Here is a 21,965-nt window from a genome sequence, read left to right as displayed (position 1 = left end):
TTGATTTAGATTTGTGAATGGGTGATAAAGTTGATCATACATATAACAAATATACCTGCAGCTAGTACGTTTGTTGTGCACGTGTACACAGTGACAATAAAGATTGTAGACAAACAATTAATGTCAAAGTTATCCTTAGTGTTATACTCAGTGGAATAATAAAGTCAGTAATAAATCTACTCAGTTTCTTCCGAAGTTATTAGGTGTGGTCGCAGTTCCATAGCAAATGAAGAGGGGGTTCTGGAACCAAATGACAACGGGAGCATTTTTAAAAATATTCTTACTAAACTTAGATAGTAGGCTAGTAGTAGTAGGCGATGTAAAAATGTAGGTAAAATGTGTCTCCAATTGAGGTATTACAACAACTCTGTTCTGGTCCGTGTTCTGTTTCCTACTTTTTTCCTATTTGAAGCCCGGCCAACATCACTAACATGTTCTTGTTCTTCTTCTTTTCCCCATTTATCTGAGCTTCTTTTGAGTCAGGAGTTATTGCTTGAAGTTACACTTTAGCGAGAACAAAAAAAAAAAGAGCAACACTTAGTGCCCTGCGGATAATGTTGTTGAAGTGTCATTATGAATCGACGACTGGGGGTGCGGGCGGCTTGTGAGAACTCTCAGTACGATGGAAAAGTTCACTTAAAACCCTAGTCTCAGTCATCCATTCACACACATCAATGACTGTCAATGACTCATTTACTCTGTATTATTTCATATTAAAATATTTTAATTTGTTTATTTTATTTGTTTATTTGCAGTTCCTCCTGCTGTGGGGAGTAAAACTAATGAAAATGATACAGATCATATAGGAAATAAACGGGTTTGCTGATGCTATCGTGCTGACTTGAATCATTCCCTTTGTTTCAATATAATAAAACGTCTTGATAATAAAAGAAGCACTTACTTTTTACAAATACACACTTCTTCTTAGGAATGTGTCCCAGTATGCCTTCCCAGGCCATAAACACACTTCCTTTGTCTAAGTGACTATCCTATGTTGGAACCATAGACTGTATATGAAGATGGACGGCGGAACAGCTCCTCAAAAGTGAAGTCAAAGCAAGTAGTGCTCCCCCTGGTGGCTGGCTGCAGTATAGGTCATAAGCTCCACCCCCTCCATGGTACTTAGTGGAAGGGACTGGGCCAAAATATCGTTAGTATAATGTTGATGTGTGTTCAAGTGTCAGGTTTTTGGATAAATTTCGTTTTATTTAGTTATTTGACCCTATAGTACAGTGTATATTCGGACATGTCTTTGTAACTGGTGGAGGTAGAGCAGAGCATAGTATTAATTAAACAAAACATGAGTGAGTCTGGAGGAAGTGTGGTGGGAGCATTGATATTGTGGTTTCGCTCTCGGGCCATACTGATCAGACTCTGGCTCCAGAGTTGTACGATGGCACCGCCCGTATCCCTGGGAAAAAAGCATCAGTTTGGCCAGTGCAAGAAAGTGGGAACACGGCGTTCATATTTATACGGTCTAAGGTCTGGCTACTCTATGTAACTTTACTCTAGCACAATGATGATTCTTATATTTTTGTTTATTTGGGATTTTAAGAGAAAAGTTAATTTTATTAGCCACACAGATTGAAATGTATTCTCAAAATACACAGACAGCATGGTCTAAGAGATGTGCACAGTGTAGATCAGCTTTCCAATGCAGAAATTCTCCCTACAAAGCACCGATGGTTAAATTTGTCCGACAGTTCTTCCTTACACGCAGTCACATCTAAATGTTTCTCAAATATAAACCTGTGTATTGCTTCAAATGTCAAAATATTTCAGGAAACCTCCTCATTTTAACTTCAGTATCACTAATCATCTGATTTCCCACACACGATGCTTCACTTCAGACTGACTCCCCCGTCGTGCTGCAGTCCACGCATACCTCAGCGTGGCTCCTGTGAGCACGATTTTCAATATGTGACTAATTGTTCCTTGAAAATGGTGATCGTTTTTGCGTATGGATGCCGCGGCGTTTTGAAGCGGAGGTGAGCTCCGCTGGGTGGATGGATGTGTCATTTGTTTTCTCGCTTATTGATGCTGATATCCTGTCATGTTTGTTCTTTTTTTTTTTTTGCTGCGTTTCGCGAGGCTCTACCCGTCAAATTGGCATGCTCCTTCCCTCTGCTACATAGTCACGCACTGATGCCTGCACCCACCTTCACTTTGCATCTCTCACTTTGTCTCCCGCTTGTGTGGTTTGTCTGCCACTCGTGTCCCCTCTCCACTCCTGCACATTGTCCTCCTCCTTCCCACATTTCCATCACTTCTATCGTCCCTCCGCTCCCACCACTAGCACTTTTTGACCTTTCTCATCTTATACTTTTCTTTTTTGCCCTTATGACCCTCTGTCCTTGCTGCATTTATTTCCATCTCCTCTATTTCTTTCCTCCTCAATTCTTTCCCTCATACCTGCTTTTTCCCTTTGCATTCTGCCTCCTCCTCTGCCTCCTCCTCCTCCCACCAACTGTCTTTGTTCCAGCCCTGTCAACAAGCAGTTATGTTGGACGCTTGGTGAAGTGAACACTGGGAGCTGTTATGGGGCATAGAATGAATGATGATGGTTCTGCTTGTTTTGCTGGGTTGTTGTGTGTTGTGACCTGGTAAGGAGCAGATGCCTTCTTTTTTTTTTTTTTTTTTTTTTTTTTTGTGTGTACAAAGTGCTCTGATGGTGGTGGATGCATCGGTTGCTTCGCCTCTGTGTCTCTGTGCAGGATCTCAGGCGGGTAGGGAGACAACAGGTCCTGGCTGCACTCCCAAAGCTTAGCTTTTGGAACTCGGTTGAAGAGGGTTCAGGTAGGCAGAGCCACAGCAGCCCCTGCAGGTGGTTTGTGGAAACTAGATTCCTTTGAGGGAAAGGAGAGTGAGCGGAAAGGGATATGAGACTGAAGAAGTGTAAAGGAAGAATACACAAGTAAATGCCTCAGAAAAACGGGCTGCAAATGTAAATCTGAAAATTGGAAATGGATGGTCTCGCGCTGCGCTGGGATCACTTGTATGAATATGCATTATTCCTGTGTGTCCTATCACTAATCCATCCTACTCACACATAATAAAAAAAAAATCTCTCTCGAACTCATAGCAAACCGTTACCTCCTTTCAACAAACCACCTCTGCAGCTGGGTTTGTGATCACTAGATGGTTGGAAAGGAATATGAGACTGAAGAAGAATAGGGAGCAGCTTAAATACACGAGGAAACGCATCAGGAACGAGCTGCAAATGTAAATCCGAAAATTGGAAATGCATGGTCTAGGATCACTCTTATGAATATGCATTATTCTTGTGTGTCCTGTCACTAATCCACACAGAAAAGTCATCTCTCACTCGCGGCAAACCGTAAAACCGCCTTCCTTACTGCTGTATTCTTGGTCAAGATGCAACACAACTGTCTGTTGTGTTTTCAGAGCGGAGCTGCGGGGGAGTGTCTGCGACCCGCAGAGCCCGAGCCAGCGGGCACATAAGGTTGTGCCATATGGCCGCGGCCACTTTGCCCCCACTAGTCTGTCTGCAGAGAGCTGTGGAGGATCAATTTTTCTCACCTCCTGTCTCGGTCACCACTTCTCATTAACGTACTTATTTATTTATTTATTTTATTCATCACAATCTTCCCATCTCTCAAACATACACCTCAGATTTGCCTCGACCCCTCGTCTTCCTCGTTTCCATTTAGCTGACACTCAGCTGACTTACAGTTGTGCAACAGCTGCTCGCATTTGCAGACTGCCGGCATCACACGCCTCTAGTTATCAAGGAATTCAAGGAGCTGAAGGAATTCAAAGCTGCGGCACCCTGTCAAGGGCTGCAACAAGAACGCCTTTGTCTCTATTACAGTCATGTGAAGAAATGTGAGTGAGGGAAAAAGTTTGAAATTGGTAACCTCAGCTCAATCTCTTCCTCGCCGTCACGTCAAGTAGACGTGGCAGGCGAAGAAAAAGAAGCTGGCAGACGCGCGGCAATGAGAAAGCGCTGGAAATCAGTTGAAGGATTCAGTCGAGATGAAGAAAATCAGCGTTTCACATCTTCTCTGATGGTCTGATTTCATGTTTGCCAATCTATTTCTGCCTCCCTGTCTGTCATCCGCCTCACCTGAAACACAAAAGGGCTGCGTCAGGCAGGCGCACTCTAAGGGGCTGCAAGACACGCAACACACTCCTCTAAGTCCGCGTGTGAGCGTTTCTGTGTGAGCCTGTGATATGCACGCAGCTGCAGCCCCTTACGTTTCACCTCCTCTTTGAGGGGCGGAGGCTCCAAATCCTCCATCCTCTCACCGCTGCTCTCGTTTCCACGGGGGTGAGCGGCGAATACAGGGGAAGATCAAGAGATGGATTGGGGGAGTTTTTACGGAAAAGAAGGCGCTCTTAAAAGACACCCGCAGGGTTCCGTCAGGCAGCTTTCCCTTCTGTTGCATCACGCCTGGCATGAAGTGAGAATCCCCAGGTTAAGGACATCCCAAAGCCAGATGGAAGAGAGTGTGAGAGCGAGGAGTGGGGGAGGCAGAGGGGAATGATAAAAAAAAAGAAAAGAAAAAAAAGTACAGGCCCTGCAGTAAGCTATTCCAAGCGCCTTTGTGGGGTTGCCATTTTTTTTTTTCATTCTTTCCCGTGCTCCTTTGAGGGGATTTTCTCTCCTTCTCCCTCTCTGTCTGTGTCCTCGTTTCTTCTTCTTTCTCTCTTTCGTTTTTATTTCATGATGTTCTCCCCCCACCGCCCCCCCTCCTCCCCACAGTACGCCTCGGTTTCTTCAGGCGCTCTGGTTCTTTTTTATTGTGCCAAGTTTTTTGAGCCAGGGCTCTGTCTCTCCCTCCCTCTTTCTGTTTCTGTCCGTCCGCATCTGACTTCTGTATTTCCCTTCTACTTTCATTGCCCCTCAGTCTCCCGCGCGGGGCTCGTCCATTTCCACCGGCTTCCCTTCTCCCCGTTAGCCCAATTTCACTCAGCGTTTTTTGCCTCTCTCCAGCCTCATCCCTTCCTGCATTCCAGTCCCTTTGATCAGACGCCAGTGTGCAGTTTCTCTTCCCCTCCTCTACTCCTCCTCCTTTTGCTGTCTTTTGTGTGTGTGTGTGTGTTCCGAAATCTCTTTTTCCCCTCTGCTTGTTAAAAACAGTGTTCAGGCTTGATCGCCATGATGCTCCTGGGTTCCTGAATCGATGCAGTGGTTATTTTTGCACTACCTCGTGGCTATCAGACCTTTCGTGTGTGTGTGTGTGTGTGTGTGTGTGCGCGCGTATCAAATGTCGTCCTTACTGAGCCAGCTAAATTCAAAATGCAGTTTACGTGCTCACTTGTGTTTTCGGGGGTTTCATACTCAAACAACCGGACGGAACTGCTGAATCTCTTTGTGCCCAGGCAACAAAACAACATAATACAACAAAAAAAAGGGGGACAGCCTTGGCTTGCTTTCTTTCTTTATTTCTTTCTTTCTTTTGTCCCAGTTGGTTAATCCTCTGCATGTACTGTGTGTTTAATGCAGCCTCAAGGTGAACATCCACGCTCGCTGTCATTAAATGTTGTTTACTTGTTGAAAAGATTTTTAACACACGCTCTTAAAGCTTCACAGAGGTGACAGTTTCCCCAAAGTTAACTAGTTGGGTTTAGATGTGAGTTAAGTATTTTCAACCTATATCCACTCTGTTGCTGCAAACATCTGCCCGGCCAAGCACAATGTTTGGGTTGGATTTGTGTGGTGACGGACAGAAGAGTAACATGCGATCACCAGTGGAGTTGGATTTTCTTTATGACAAAACGCCTCTGATTGGTTGCAGGACTATCCAATTGCGTGCAGAGATATTTTCTCTTTAAATGCAGCCCATAATCAAATCACACTAAAACATCAACCTCTTGTGTTTAAGAAAGGCGCCCTCTGGCTTCAGCCAAACAAGCTCAGCTAAACGAATTTCAACTTCCTGGACAATTAAAAATGCACTCCCCTTCATGTAGCAACAGCTCAGCCTTTTTTCTTGGAAAGATCCTTTACGGAACTAAACCGTGCCTAAATGTGAATATGGAAAATATTTTTTTTTTCTTTTTTAATTGCAATTTTCCGCTCCTAAAGGCCTAATGATTCTCCGATAGTTACAGTTGTTCCGCACGTAACAAACACTGGTAGGGGTAAAAGCTGCCGGGGAACGGGCCGCGGCATCTCGTCGTTGACCTCTCCCTTTTTGCTGTGTTATCACCATCTGCCAGACTGCATCAGTGGAACTTGAAGTTAAAAGCTACAACAACAGCTAAAAGTGCGACAATGTGTCGTTGGCCTTTCTGATAACACAAACTGACTAAATGTGCTTCTAAAAAGAGCGGAGGGAGAAAAAGGGCCTAGAATGTTTCTCCTACTCGAACGATGATAAGAAGTCAGCATGTCATGTGCCTGTAAACACACAGGCTTTCATGTGCTAATGCCTGTCTGGCCATGCAGTTTTCCATGAGGACAGCAGGCATATGATTAAGCCTGAGAGAACAGATTCCAGGTCAATCCATTACAGACTTAAAGGGGAAAAGAGGCGTACACAAAGAGCCATGAGCTCCTTAGCCTCACTCCTGTCGGGGCTACCGGGCGAGCCCCTCATCCCTGTGATGTCTTGTGACGCCGCGTTTTTCAGCACTTTTGCATTAAATCACGTAACTGCCTGTGACTACACAGCCGCAATTTCCCAGGACCCTCCGATAGCCGCGCCTTCTTCCAGCGGAATGACGGGTAATATTTCTCAATTGAATAATCACGTCTGTGATTCCTGCAGTGTGGCAGCGGCAAATCAATATCAAATCAAATGAATATCCCTCCTCTACAACCCAAAAAAAAGAAAAGAAAAGAAAAGAAAAACGCAGCCCTGCAGTGCCATCAGTCATATGAGAAATCTTAACTTGCTCCGTGGCCAACAAACCGTGTGGGGGAAACGAATGAGTAACGCTCTCATGTACCTCAACGGCTTTTTTGCCGGGTGCCCTTGAGCAAGTCACTTAACGTCTTACTGCTTCAGCGGAGCAACAATAGGTGAACAGCAGTACAGCAGTTTTTTTAATTTAAATCATTAAAATGATCAAAATCAGAAGAAAAACACATTAGAATAATAATTATTTTCAGGCTTTGCAATTATCTGCTTAAAGCTAAAAGGCCCTGCAGCCGTGAACATTAAAAATTCACAAGTAAATGAGCAGCGTGCATGTTTTAAGGTCTTAAATGTGTAATTTGAAATGTGCAGAAAGCCAGTGATAAACAAGTCAGTAGTACACCTTAAGTGTAGTTTGTCAATCTCCATATATTTATTCCATATATAATATATAGTATATACAGTATATGATTTGCCAGACAGACAGCATGTTTTAATAGCAGCATGCACAGGATTACATTACTGTTCCTACTTTCTGTTATGAAGAACAGTACTGAAGACACCTACGCCAAAAAAAAAGAGTTAACACATCAACATGTGCTTTATAGTTCAGATTCCTCAACGTAGCCACCTTCAGCTTTGCACAGCTTTTCACACGTTTCATTCCTTCAGACAGCTCCGTGAGGTCATCACCTAAAATTCTTTTCCAACAGTCTTGAAGGAGTTCTCGCATATGCTGAGCACTTGTTGACTGCTTTTCCTTCGCTGTGTGGTTCAACTGGTCTCAGCTGGGTTTAGGTTGGGTGATCGTGGAGGCCAGGTCATCCGATGGCAGCGCTCCACCACTCTGCTTTCCTGTCAAGCGGCCCTCACACAGCCTGGATATGTGTTTTGGCTCATTGTCCTGTAGAGAAAACAAATCCTGGTCACAATACCACCGAATCACTGGCGAATATTGAAGAGGAGTGAGCGTGATCCAGATCCAGATATATGTCCGCTACGCTGATATCGGGGCCCTAATCCGAGGAACTGTTGTGGCTTGAAATTTTCCACTTGGCCGACAGTGTGAAGTTCATTTTCTGTTTTTTGTGGTTTCCCATTTCATCTGTGAGTTGCACATCATAGATTTTTCTGGGTAAAAGGTGCAAAGTTGTGAAGTCCAAAGTTCCTCGAAATGGGGGAGACTCCTCTCTCACAGAAAGCAACTCCAAAACCGCCCCCACACACCTTTTGCTGAATTTGTCCCCATTACTTATATACACCGGTCAGGCATAACATTAAAACCTCCTGCTTAATGTTGTGTAGGTCTCTGTTGTGCCTCCAAAAACGTTTGGACTCATCAGAGAATGGACATCGGCCTTCTGAGGGTCCTATGGGTTGAGGGGAGGGACCTCTGTGGATCATCTCACAGATACTTGATCACTTTGGGATCTAGTGACTCTGGAGGCCAGGTCAACACCTTATGCTGTTTTCATGGTTTTTGAGTTGTTCCTTAACCACTGTTGTGTGTGTGGCTGTGTCAGGCTTCTGCCATCAAGGAGTGTCAATGTTATGGGTGTCTGATCTGGTCTAGGTGGGTGGTACATGTCTAAGTAACATCTGCACGAATGAATTCCAGGTCCAAAAGTTTCCCAGCAGAACATTGCATTGCTGTTTTCAGTGAATAGGGGACAATCTTTTAAATACAACAATAAAAACTAAAAACAATATGCACGGTTTTATATCTTTATTTCTATGTTGCTACAATGAGAGATTAGAAAGGCATTATTTGCCAGGATCGATTGTGAATTGCCTGTCACTTGTTGTTTGTTGTTGTTTTCAGTCAGGCGTCCATTTAGGCAGCTCAGGGAGCACTGTTGGGAAGTTATGTCCGATACCACCGATTTCCTTTCCAATCCGATACTGAGTAAAATGCAGGCTGTTATCGACCATACCGATCCGATACTTTTGAGTAAATAAACTTAATGTGTATGTGAAAGTGGTGTTTCAAACATTATAAAAAATAAATATATATATATATATATATATATATATATATATATATATATATATATATATATATTTTGTTTAAATTTTGAGAACTACCATTAAAATAAAAACTTAATTAATCTTAATTGTGACACTGTGACACCCTTCTTTGTTTCACAAGGTTTGTTGTGTTGCCACAACTCACAGTTACTTTCCTGTGTTCCCGTTAATAACACATTACCTTGAATGACTGAAGTATCAAAGGTATCGACATTTTGATTTGAGAATCGATTTGAGTATATAGATCTGGTATCAGATGTATCGATATTTCGATATCGACCGTACATCACTACCGTTGTGTCTTCCTAGTTGTTGCTCTGTGTTTACCGAGAATGTGTTCATGAGGAATAGGTTAATGAGCACTTTTATCGATTTATTGTGTGTCATAGCATTAGTGGAAGTTCGCATTACGGTATATGAAGTGTTTTGCATCTTTCTGTGTATTTTCTGCCGCTCTCCTGAGCTAAGTGCGTTGATTAGCTCGCGTGCTAATTGCGCTCGCTGTTGTCTAGCTAGCGGTTCTTCATGGTTCAAGGACATGACGTGTACGAGAAAGTTGAGTAGGGCTAATTGTGTGCCTTTTCTGGTCATACAGCACTGATGTGTTATCCTGATACTGTACTTAAAGGCTGTTACATACCTGAGGACTTTGTTCTCGCTCCTCGCGCTGTGAGAATAAAATTACGTCATTTACTTCTCGCAGCTTGTTCTCGATACATGAACCAGGCAGAACCTTTTTCTCCTATGGAGTCTGGTGACTATTTCGTGAATGGACAAAGATTGCAAGTGGGCGTTGTTAATGTGGAAAAGGCGAAATGCTAGCAGGGAAATGTCAATACGGAAAGGGGAAATGCTCCGCTCTGTGAACTCTGAGATGCAAATATTCGCAGTGTGGCCGCTAATCTCGCCTGTGTAGAGATCGGCATACTGTGTGTGGGTGTATGATGAATGAACAGTGTGATCCGACTGACACGGTTGTCAAAACGACTGGTCTACATCCTCCCCAAAAAAACAGTAGGCAGGCCCTGTGAGGACTTCCCTGGCGTCCTGTACTTGAGTTTCTCGTGAAGTAGAAATTACTTGGCCAAAACGAACTTCTTTCTTGCTCTCACCGCCCTGAGAGCAAGAACAAATTTCTTGCTTCCTGTGTTGCAGACTACATAACAAGCTTAGGCCTGATGTGTTTAACATGTAATGGTGTTAAATATGGGTATATTTTCTGTTCTGTCTTACAGAAACCATTAATTTATTCCTCATTCACACAGTGACTTATAAATAGCTATTGTGTCTGCATTTATTCTCTGACAAGAGTTGCTGTGCTACATGAGGTGGTATCTAGTCTGTGATATGTACAACAGCTACGGTCTATTTAGTTCTGGTAAAGACTAACTGGAAATTTCAGCTTACTGCTTAATTGCCACATACCTAGCATTTTACTGGTGTCTTACAACAAAAGAAACCCTATAAAAAGAACTGTTCTCTAAACACTGATACTAAAGACAAGTTTGGATGTTCCAAGCTGATGCACACGTTTTTTTTTTTTTTTTTTTGTTAAAGAAAGGACTGTTCCAGGCATTTTATTTTATCAATCTCTACAAATCTGATCTTTCTTCTGGAGTGACTGCTGACCGTGCTGCTGGAAACCTTCTACACGCGGCCTTGTTGGTCATTTTTACTTGACAACATGACTGCAGGCAGAAATGAGTGATGTAAGAAATGTGGGCGTTTGTTGATAAGTCCAGTGTTTTAGTTAATGTCGGGCTTGAACACTATTGGGACTCAAGGCTGTGGGCATCTGTCCAGAATTCGGAATGTTGACGAGGTTTGTTTGAAGGCCCAGGCTCTGCGGCTCCTTGCCTTTCTGTTCTCCTGTCCGTGCTGACTTCCCTGTGTTTTCTCCTGTCCTCCCCGCAGTGCAACAATGACTATGCCCCAGTGTGCGGCTCCAACAATAAGAACTACCAGAACGAGTGTTTCCTGCGCAGGGATGCCTGCAAGCAGCAGTCTGAAGTGCTTATTATGTCAGAAGGCGACTGTCCTGCCGGTATGTATATTTACATCGTGGCACCTGCACAGACACATGCATAAACACCGGCTCGCAGACGAGGACGCGGATGAGCCATGACATCGACACACATCTGCATTGCACACTGAATGCACACAGTCAGAGAGAGAGAACGCTCCTGCTCCCTGCTGCACATCTGTCTGAGCTCGAATCTCAAAGCAAGTGATGGCAAATTATGAAAGTTAGACGCGAAAAATGTAAGCCCAATCAATTTTAACAATGCACATAAAGAGTAAAATGTTCAGTCTGCACACGTGGTGAATGAGTACGCTCGCAGGAGACGGAAATTAATCATCTCTGGGCAGTGCTTTACTTCAAAGGCATTATACAAACTATGGCGAAGAAAAAAAAAATCTAGCAGTGACAGACTGATGTAATTTTCCCAAGTTTCATGTAACAAGTACAAAAACAATGACAGCGAAAAGATGAAGATTTAATTACAGTCGCACCGTGTCCTTGCAAGAAAATGAAGCCGGCGCATGGCCAAGAGGCCTGTAAAGCAAGCACAGTGTTAATTATACAGTTTATTGAAATTTGGCGCGTTTAACCGATGGCGAAGCGAATCCAGACAGCTGTGACCTTTAGTTATGTAATGTTTGGATAAATGTCAGAAGCCATAGAATAGAAACACTGGCCAAATTGTCACAGGTTGTTACTGTAACAGTTTTGCCACGAGGCATGCTTGACAAAGCAGAAAATGTAATGACTGAACCGCACATCATTTTGATGGTCATTTCTCCTTTTATTTTTTAGGCATCACGTAGACTTTCTTTGTGTTAAAATATTTGAATCGGCAGTGATAACGCCAGACAAACTGCGGAGGATGTCGTGGCACATATCTGATGGTTGCGCACGTCTTGCTGTCATGCACCTGGAAATTTCTCCTTTGTTTTTCAATTATTTGCGTGTGTGTGTGTTCACATAACGTTGCCGAGCATTTTTTAAATTTTAATATTGAGGAGTTGTAATTGAATTAATGATGCATTAAAAAAGGAAAGGAGGACTTTAAAAAAGCTTTTAATTTTTTTTTTTTTAATTTTATTTTTGATTGTAGTATTTAGCTCAATGAACAGAGTTGCTTGCATGACAAGCTGAATTTGAAACTGTAAAATTTGTGCCTGAGGGCGTTTATTGCTTGGTGAAAAGTTGTTAATGTGTTAAACGGTGTAATATAAGTTGGCAGTGAGTGGTTTATTAGATATTTGCAGTATATTTAATGCTAAATACAAGGTAGATGAAGCGTTCTTCTACGTGTGGGGTGTACTTGCATACTTGTTGTAGGATATTTTGTCACTGTACTCGTCTCTCTTCAATCATCCAGACAAGAATTGCTACTGAAGCACATACATTAATTCTATATTTTTAAATAATTAGCAGTCATGCACATGGTGGACAGTTTTTTAGATAGTATTTGGTTCATTTCAGATAAGATCGTACAATGCACCTTCATTGATTCTCCAGAGCTAAAAGTGACACAGCAGAAGTAGAATAGATAGATCCTAAAAAAAACAAAACAAAACAAAAAAGAAACGTGTGAATATATCCTGCGTGAGGGCTCCGGCTGAAGCAGCGTGCATGTAAGTCCTGCGGCTTATGACAAGCACGTGAGGCAGAGCTACTCTCCAGTCGCTTGCTTCAGGTTAAACACGGTATCCAGCTGTATGCGGCCCACACACTCCCACCTCCACTGGTCTCTGGTGTCCGTATTGTTTGCATTCAATTCATCGGCTCATGTGATCGGACACTTCTGAGTGGTGTGTCCTTTTTCGCAAACTCAATATTTAATATCGAAAAGCCATTTTTGGTGCAAACAGCGCACCTGTCAATCCAAGAGAAGGGCAGAATGCAAACAGCATTACATCAGCGGTAGCATGGTTGCATCATATCTGTCTGAAGCTTTTTTTTTTTTTTTTTAACAAGGACGCATCCACTGGAATCTGTCCCGTTGTTAGAACAGGTGCGTCTCAACACTCTGGAACTCCTCGACTGTAATGCATAAATCCGGATTTAATGTGTTGGTTTTAGAAATAACAATTGACTTGGCTGATTGTGGTCAGTGAGGGATAACATTCGACACATCTGGTTCAATAAAACACTCGGCAGGGAGCACTCCCTTCGGCTTCACTTCAAGGCCCTGCCGTCTTTGGAAGCTAAAGGAATTTTGCACGCCTTGTTGTAGACGATAATCCCCACTATAGGGGCCATACCAGTTCTTTTCGCACAACTTTCTTAGCTTTTTTTTTTTTTTTTTTAATATTATTTCCTCTTTAACAGCCTTTTCATAAATGGTATCCCCCAGTTGTTTTTATCTTTCCGTTGGCAGGACATAAAACAGCGTTTGGTATAATTATCGACCATAATTGGGATTAACTGTTTGCTGATATAATTTGGCGCTGAAGCTGCTGAGTGGGTGTCTTCGGCTGGAAAAGGTCAGGCACTTCATTAGCTGCGTTGCTCAGACCAGTGGTGCTGCTGCACTGATTTCCATCACACTTCATGGACGACAGTAGGATCGAAAATTAAATATTCTTGCTTACACAAGTTTCAGGGATCCTAAAGCTCTACGAGATCAATATTAAATGATTATATTTCCAATGTACGTCATTTATTATCCCATTAAAACCTATAAATAGTGCCATTCATTTAGGGAAAGGTAACTTATTATTATTAAACAGAATCTGACAATAAATTAGGTTTTGCCGGCATGATTTGTTTAATCCTAAATTGACAGATGTAAGTGGACGAATATAAACTCGAGGAAAATGCCCACAGAGGAACCTACCATTCACTGAGTCACGGTCTGAAGAACGTGCTTACTCGTGAATGAGGGACTCCGCTGGCAAAGTGGCGGCTGGCTGTTTTTTAGGCATGCGTGAATCACGTCTCAAGCCAAGAGAGTATTGCTGGCTCAAGTCGAGCAGTCGCTGACTCAGTCACCCCCACTGACAGGCAGCCTGCAGAAGTCCATTAACGGGCCCCTTGAATGGGCACAGCTCAGCAGAGGGAACATGAGAAGTTTGAGGAGGAAAGCGGGAACAGTCGCGGTGCCTGTGTGGCAGCGAGCGGGGGGCCGTGCGCAGTCACATGAAATTTCCAGCTTCGCTCTAAATTGCTGGTTTGTTGTTTGTGTGCGACGTCCTTCTTCCTTTCAAGGCATGTGATGAGTGTAAGCCCGTGTGTGTGATATGAATTTCTGTATTTTTAGAAGGGGGAGAGGATAAAGGTCCTTTTCTTTCATACAAAAAAGTATACTCTTCAAAACTTAATTCAGAATTGAAACAAGGAAGTGGTTGTGGTGTGGTCTTCTGACAGACCAGAACGGTGGGTCTACAGTATGTTCTCCCTTCAGGAGTTTGTGTCGCATTCAGAGATACATTTTTATTAATACTGGTATCAATAAGAACAAGGTGAGAGGAAGAAAACTAACTACTATCTCTGGAAATGTGATTCAGTCTGATTCATTACAAAATTACACTTCTTAACGCAGTCGTATTAATTATTTTGCCTCCTACATTTTGACATTACATTTGTGCTATGTTGTGACTTGAAGTAATTCCTGTCTAAACTATTTGAATGAACAAGCGGTTCAACAGAAGAAAAGAAAGAATAAGGTGCATTCTCACACAGTATTTAAACGTTTCTGTGACCTCCTGATTTAAACACGTAAATAAAAAAATACTTTGAAAGAAATTTGATTTGAGTGTCAAAAACCCAACATTCACGGTTTGAATAGTTGGGGAAATGAAGCGAGGACCACCTCTGTGCTTCTGCGCGGACAGCGTGAATGATCTGAGAGGTTGTGATCTGACACCTGTTGTGTGGGTGTCATCACGAGTAAAAATTTAAATCATAAAAATGACATTAGGAGAGAATGCAACACAATTAATGAACCTTTACCTTGGACTTCGTAAATAAAGACCAAGACTCATTTTAAAGCTAATTTAAAATCATGAAATGATTATCACAGTTATTTTGCTTAAGGCAGCTCAGCCGCGGGCATCCAAACCTAGACTAGCTCTTAGGATTGTTCTTACATCAGGATGGAAGTAATGAGGCTTCATGTGATGTGTGAACAAAAAGCACTGCAGTAAAAGCAGTCCACGCAGAGTTCAACAAATTTTAATCCAACTTAAAGTAGTCTAACAAAAGTGATCCAAAAATAATAAAAAAAACAAACAATAAAACATAATTCCAGTTTATTTCAGCCTGGTTTATTTCCCATTAATATTTCAGTTTTGCTGCTTTCCCTCCCTACCTGGTCGTTTAGAAGTGAACTTCTCAGTTAATATTAGCACCATTGCTGTGTTGGTAGATAACCTGTTTGTGTCTACCCTTGTGCATTAGTCATCTATCTATCTATCTATCCACTCGCACCTATAATAACAATGTTAAATTTCAACGTTATTGTTTAAACGAGGTTTCACTTCTAAGCTTTTGTGCCAGTGTCCTTGGTAACGTGGTTCCACTGAGACGCCCCTGGCTGTGTGGGAGCTTTCTTATATAACAAAATGTTGCACACAAGCCTTTCATGCGGAAAAGTACGGCAGGCAGCTACTTCTGAAGTGTTTCCTCTCTGGTCTCTTCAGCACTTAGACATTTAGCTGATACTCTCCGCTAAGCTAAGTTAGAACGAGTGCAGCGGTGGGAGGATGTTAAAATGCCGTGAACGCCAGCGACATGAGCAGCTAATAGTAAAGAATTCAAGCTCCACAGCTATTTTACTGTTCTGGCCGCAACAAATCTCTATTTCTCACTCTTTTTCTGCTTCTCTCTCTCCGTCTCCCCCTGCCCTCCTCTCCATTTCCAGCTTCCGAAATCCCATTAGCAGCGACAGTACACAGTATAATGGATATATGTCAGCTTGCCTGTGCCAATACTTGTTTCCCTCGCTCAGGTGTGAGATATTGTGAGACAGACAACTCTGAGGGAAAATGGTGAAAGAAAACCAAGAAATAGCAGAGCAGTGTTGTTTTTGAGGATGTAGCCTCAGGCGCCTCGTGCATTTGATGGTTTTTGTAACTTTTAATCATGTCACAAGATCTTCATCAGCAGATGGAGTTTACACTGGTGTCATGTTTGCAAGTATTCAACAGAAGCAGAGGAGCGCACGAGCATTAATTTGCTTCCACTGTGCGGCTACGGTGTGCTCATGAACAGAACTCCAATCCTCAGACTTTCCTTTCAGCTCTGTTTTGGCCTCCAGCAAATTCAAAGCAACACCAGGATCTATAGCTGCTGTAGTTAGTGGTGCATTTATATCGGAGCTTTATAACCGAAAGGAGCCGTCTGCTCATCCTGGGAGTGACACTGGCGAGACTGGGGACGAAGAGCTCACCGAAACGTTGTCGTTGTAATGTTGTTTTTCTGAATGTAAGTGAAAATCTGGATTTTCATGCAGTCGCTTAGAGGTTGCCAGCGATTTATAAAAAGTTTTGAACTGGATTCAAAACGGGCTTACGAGGAGAGCAAGTCTTATAGCTGTCCGCGCTCCCTAATAAATTATAATCGGGAAGTACTTGTGGCTGATCCATCTCTCTTCCTGTGTTTATTGTGCACGGCAGACGCCCAGAATCATTCCTCAGCCACCTCACCGTTTCGGATTCCCTCATTAAACCGCTTAGATGCTGCCGAGGCCAAGAGGCCAGACGTTGGAGTCTGCTGTCATTCCAAACAGTAAACAGGAGGCCTGTGGAGGTGCCAGATTCACACTACGTGATGACACTGAGGCATATAGTTGAACATATTTTCAGAGCATTGTGTCTGATTTTGTTTCATTCCAAAGGAGAGGAAAGGAATAGTTTTATTTAAGGGCCGGCCTAGGAAAGTGTGGACATTATTCACAAACTGAGGTGTGTTTCCTTATTATTGAATATTTTAGTGCAACACAAGGTTTCCTCCAGTCTTCATTACCTTCATGTTGCCACCCACCTTATCTGGTGCTTCCGATTTGGAAGTCGATAAAAGGAAGAGCTCTCAGCAGTGCAAAGCCAGTGAAAGCTGATTAGCACAAGATGGTACCACTTCCCTATCACATCGAGTGCTAGCCCAGCTCAGTGAGGAGCGGTTAAGCATTAGCTTAGCCAAGCGAAACAAACCCAGCAGTCTATTTTCCCCAAAGGAGAGAGTTAAGCTAAGGCAAGCGCTAACACGGCATTTTCCAACTCGCTTCACAGAGTGAACCGCATAACTTTCAGGAAGTCATTAAGTGGGAAGGTGAGAGGGGGGGTTTAGCTGAGACGCTGTTAAAATGTTGATGGCATGTTTAATCACCGTTTTGTGTGACTGCATTGCCTGAGCACTGACAGATGACAGGAGCCATATGTTACAACACCGATGATTGAAGAAGCTCTCTCGGGGTTTCACAGTAGATCATTAGGATCAGTAAGAATGCAGTAACTAGGATGTGACATATAGCACAGGAGCAAACAACACTCGTTCCACGTGTAAAAAGGAAAAAAAACTTGTCATTTCTGATTATTTAGAACGTCTCTCTGCATTAAGAGTAATGACATTGAGCGAAGATAATCTAATTCATTATTGATCTCATCACTGGAGATCTTTCAGCTTGTTGTCCTCCATGGAGGTCAGAGGTCCAGATGAGTTACAGTGCAGCAAAGTCATTTTAGGCCGGATCAGATCAATCTCTGTCTAGAATGTTAATATGAGATGATTCTGCAGAATCTCAGAATAATCACCGCTTTTCTTACATTGTGTTTGAGAGCCAATATTCTTTGCATTTTACTAGAATTAGGCCGAGTAAGATCTTGAAAACCTATTTCCTCCTTCTTTTCTTTGCTGTGAGTGATAGCGCGCTGAGTGAACATTTTATTTTATATCAGAGTTGGAACATCTCTCTTTTTTGTCTGTCAGTTTGAATGTGAATGCGTTACCTCTTACAATATGTCTAACTTAATCCGCGATGGATAATTACTACAGAGAATGAATGTTATGGGTACGGTGTGTTTAGTGTTACACATTGAAACATATTGGCTGTTAAGAAAACTGCAAGCTTGTTAGCCAACACTTGACAGCCTACATGCCCATCTGTCAGTCAGCCTCCTCACCCAAACTCTCCACCTCCACCTCCACCTCCACCTCGCTACTGTAGAAAGCTGTTTGGTCAGTTAAAGCTCTGCCTGAGTGGTGACTTTCACCAACCCCTGTGGTCATGAGATTAGAAACCTGGCATTTCCCACTGCGTTGAAAATATTCCCATCAAGTTCTTTGCCGTAAACTCATTTCAGACTTGCAGCTACTTGGTAACTTTCTCTACATCCATTTACCAACATTTGGTCGTCTTCAATTGCAGTTGCGGACGGGCTAGTGGTTAGAGAAGTAGCTTTTGGACCAGGAGGTCATTGCTTCCTGTGCACCACTCTGAAAATGCTCACTTGAATGGGTTCACTACAGAGAGTGAAGTACTTGTACATGTACAAGTATTTTGCACATAAACCTGAAAAAAATAAGTAAAATAAAGATGGTTAACTGGAACGAGACAAGATTTCCAACTCTTTATTGAACATAGATATATAAAATAGATGTGAGGGATTTTTCTGTAGAGAAAGGATGTGCACCCTTTGCCTCACTACAACACTACAATTGCTCACTTCAGCGGAAATAACTTCTTGTGGGCATATTCTTTCATCCTCTATCAGTCTCTGACATCAGCTCACTGAAATTGTTGGCCGCTCTTCCATGCAATGTTCCTTCAGTTGCCAGATGTCCGATGGTTTTCTTGCAGCTCGTTCCGTATCCTACCCCAGCATTTCAATGGGATTCAAATCATATGCTTTGACTAGACCACTACGTAGCCCCTCCATGTCTTCTTTCAGAACCGTTCCCTGGGGGATTAGCTGGTGCGCTTAGGATCATTATCTTGTTGAAAGGTTCACTTCCAGTTCAGCTTCAGCTTTCAGACAGATGGCCTTAAATTATCTTCAAGCACTCTTTGATATGATGCAGAATTCATAATTGAATCAATGACTGCAAGCTGCCTTGTCCCTGAGGCAGATTCATAGCCATCCACAATCTCTATTTTTATTGTGGGCCTTTGAGAGCTCTTTGGGTCATAGTATGATGACACACTTCAATAGCAAAGAGAACACCAGATCCGATATATATATATATATATATATATATATATATATATATATATGTATCAGAGGTGTAAATAAGATAGGTTCCTTTTTTTTACTCTTTAAGGAGGTTCTAATTTAGATTGTATGGATTTGACGGTGTGATAAATGCAGGGTTTCTGGGCACTGTTTCAAATCTGAAGATTGCTTGTTCAAAGGTGATAAAAAAGTCAACAGGGTTTGCCTTTGCGTATGTGCTGTAATACATTTGAGTGATTTGAAGCTTTTGAAAGAACGGAGCGGTGCTGCCAGCCTGCTGATCTGCATCACAGGCTGTGTTTATCACAGGAAAATTAATCACAAGTGTTCGCAGTGAAGATGTATCATTTGAACCGGGATCCGTGCACAGTTGGTTACACACAAAACTGCCTACCACGCAGCATCATATTTCCTGCTTCCCCCTAACTTCCAGGCGTTATTCACAGCAGAAGGTGTAACGGTGTCATGAAGGTGGAGGGTAAACTCAGTGAGGTTAATAACAGTTCTTCTCAAAGGTTCTTTTTTCTTCCTACTTCTGTCTACTTCTAATCAATTGCTTTAAACTTAAAAAATAGCCTTGGTCATCTATTGATGCACTCTTTTCGACTCTCTGCTCTCTTATTCACTCTCCAGTACCTCTCACAAAATAAAATTGCGTAGTATCCCTTCTTTGTGACCCTTCATTTAGCAGGGCAGGAAGAAAAATGCAGGCTTGTGCCTATCTCCCTTACCATTTCGGGCAATTTTCTAATGCCAGTCTTTCTCCCCTCAAACATTCGGCATCTTGTGCGGATACTAAAGGTTTTTATTGATCTCCTGTGAACCCTCTCTGACTCCAAGCCTGATCCTTCAAGCTAAGACGTTTCATGAAACACTGCACATTTGGTGTCCCACATGATCCAAGGTCACTGGCATGCTGCAGATTTAAAAGGGAGAAGGGCTTAGGAGGGGAGTTTTTGCAGAGGGCGTTCACTGAGGTTTTCCAACATCAAAGGAGTCCTGCGGAGTTTTCTTGTAAACAAATAACATTCAGTGTTACTGAATTCGGTGCGCCCTTGACATCTAACAAAGGTTTTGTACTGTATATGGGCTGGTGTTCAAACGCCCGAGACTGCCGGTGAAGACACTGCCCCTGTTATGTCCTTGGGTTTCAGATTTAGCATCGTCTTTCATTCTAAAGACAACATCTCATAGTCTGATAAATGCACATGAATTTAACGATATCTTATTCATCTCCATCCACCCTCTTTTACTTGCTAATGACAGTAGCACTTGTGCAGCTTGGATCCTTTAAGTTTGTCCAGACTGGATGACCCTGTTATTCCAGCGATATTTGGCAATTTTTTAGAGCTTCTGATGTGTGGAAGAAAGTCCCTGACAGTCAACATTTATCCTGACTCTTCACAGGTTTGAGGTTTTTTCGGACTCATTATCACACATCGATTTGTCCTCTGAGACTCTACCATGCAGCCTTCTTCTGACAGGACCTCCACTGCTATGAGGCTTGTGGTCTTTATTTAGCAAATCCTGTGTCTGTGATGAAGTTTCTTGTCTGTCTCTCAGCAAACAAAGCTTTATGTGTTGATCTTCTGATGGTGTGATGGCTTTTGGTATTTTTGATAATCCAAGATCTCCTGATCTGAGAAGTCAACTCTTTGCTTTATAAACACATTCTGATATCTGAAACACATGTTTTGCTGGATACTTGAACCACATCTTTATTTATAACAGACAATCAGTGGCTGTATGTCAGTCACATTCACCTGAGTGGCTTCAGTGAATTGTCTTATACCACTGGAGGAAATCTAACTACTTAACTTGGCCATTGCCCATAATTTGCTTAAATTGAATAGCTGGCCCACGCTTTTCTGCTTCATTATACATGGTATAACGTGTTTTGTTTTGAAATATTTTTCAGTGTTTCTCAAAATTTCAATCTTCTAATTATTTCCAAATTCACATGGAAACATGACAGATTTCTGATCTCAGACTTTTGGACCCCGCTGCATTTCCTCCATCATGAAATGCATGTGGCATCAGTCCTTATTTCAGTCATCACTTCCCCCCCACGGCCTGTATTATCTGTCTTCATAGGAACAAATCACTAACCGCAATCCTTCTTCAGTCGAGTTAGCTGCACTGTACCACTGCTTTGAGTTCATGATGCTACAGTATTCTTATGACACCAACGCCATCTCTTCACTATTCCTAGTTATTGAGCTTTGGGCTTATTTTATTGTATGCAAAACACAAATGCATGCAGTGCACTTATTGCTTTTAGTCAACTTTTTTATGTACTTCAGTCTTCTCATGGGGGGCGGGTAGATAGGTAGATTTGCTCACTGCTTACCCCCACAAATCAAAAAATAAAGATAAATACAATGCCAAGTCAAACTCAATAAATAAATGCATTGTACATTTTCCAATATTTTAAATGAACTGTAACTAGATCCTTTCTCCCCTGGCACATCGGACCATCTGCTGCACCGACCTTAAAGAATCCACACGGTGCAGGGATGTTTTTAACCCGTGAAAAATGTATTTTATTGATCCAAACCATATGTCTGTATCAACTCGCTGGTCAGACTCTGTGTTCTGGGGCTACGATGCACTACCCCTGCTCTACTGCTCCTCACCTGGGCATTCATATGGAGCTAGGCAATTATCCCCGTATAGTCCTCTGAGGGCCTGCTTGCGCCTAGACCCTGGTTCTGTACATTTTAGCGGATCACTTTATGCCACAGCTCAAGTTACACGGAGAAGTGCTCCTGAGTGTCTGTTCCACAGCTGCATTGTAGAACAGTTCAGTGAGCTGCTCAGATTCAGTGGGAACGCCGCGGAGAGAGATTTGCATGCACGCAAACACATTTGCAACTGGAAGTGCCTTCCCACAATCCGACCACTGAAAAACCCACAGTGTTATCGTCAATA

General features: G+C 42.5%; 1 protein-coding gene across 1 annotated transcript in view; it reads left to right on the top strand.

The window, feature by feature from the left end:
* tmeff2a (transmembrane protein with EGF-like and two follistatin-like domains 2a) overlaps positions 1-21,965 on the top strand; it is a 110,193-nt gene that overhangs the window by 34,151 nt on the left and 54,077 nt on the right. The window contains exon 3 of the mRNA XM_047601102.1: positions 10,770-10,899. Within this exon, the coding sequence (XP_047457058.1) occupies positions 10,770-10,899 (130 nt within the window). The remainder of the gene's footprint in view (positions 1-10,769; positions 10,900-21,965) is intronic.

The sequence above is a fragment of the Mugil cephalus genome, chromosome 12 (genome assembly GCF_022458985.1).
Source record: "Mugil cephalus isolate CIBA_MC_2020 chromosome 12, CIBA_Mcephalus_1.1, whole genome shotgun sequence".
Lineage (NCBI taxonomy): Eukaryota > Metazoa > Chordata > Actinopteri > Mugiliformes > Mugilidae > Mugil > Mugil cephalus.
This window is presented reverse-complemented; position numbering and strand designations above follow the sequence as displayed.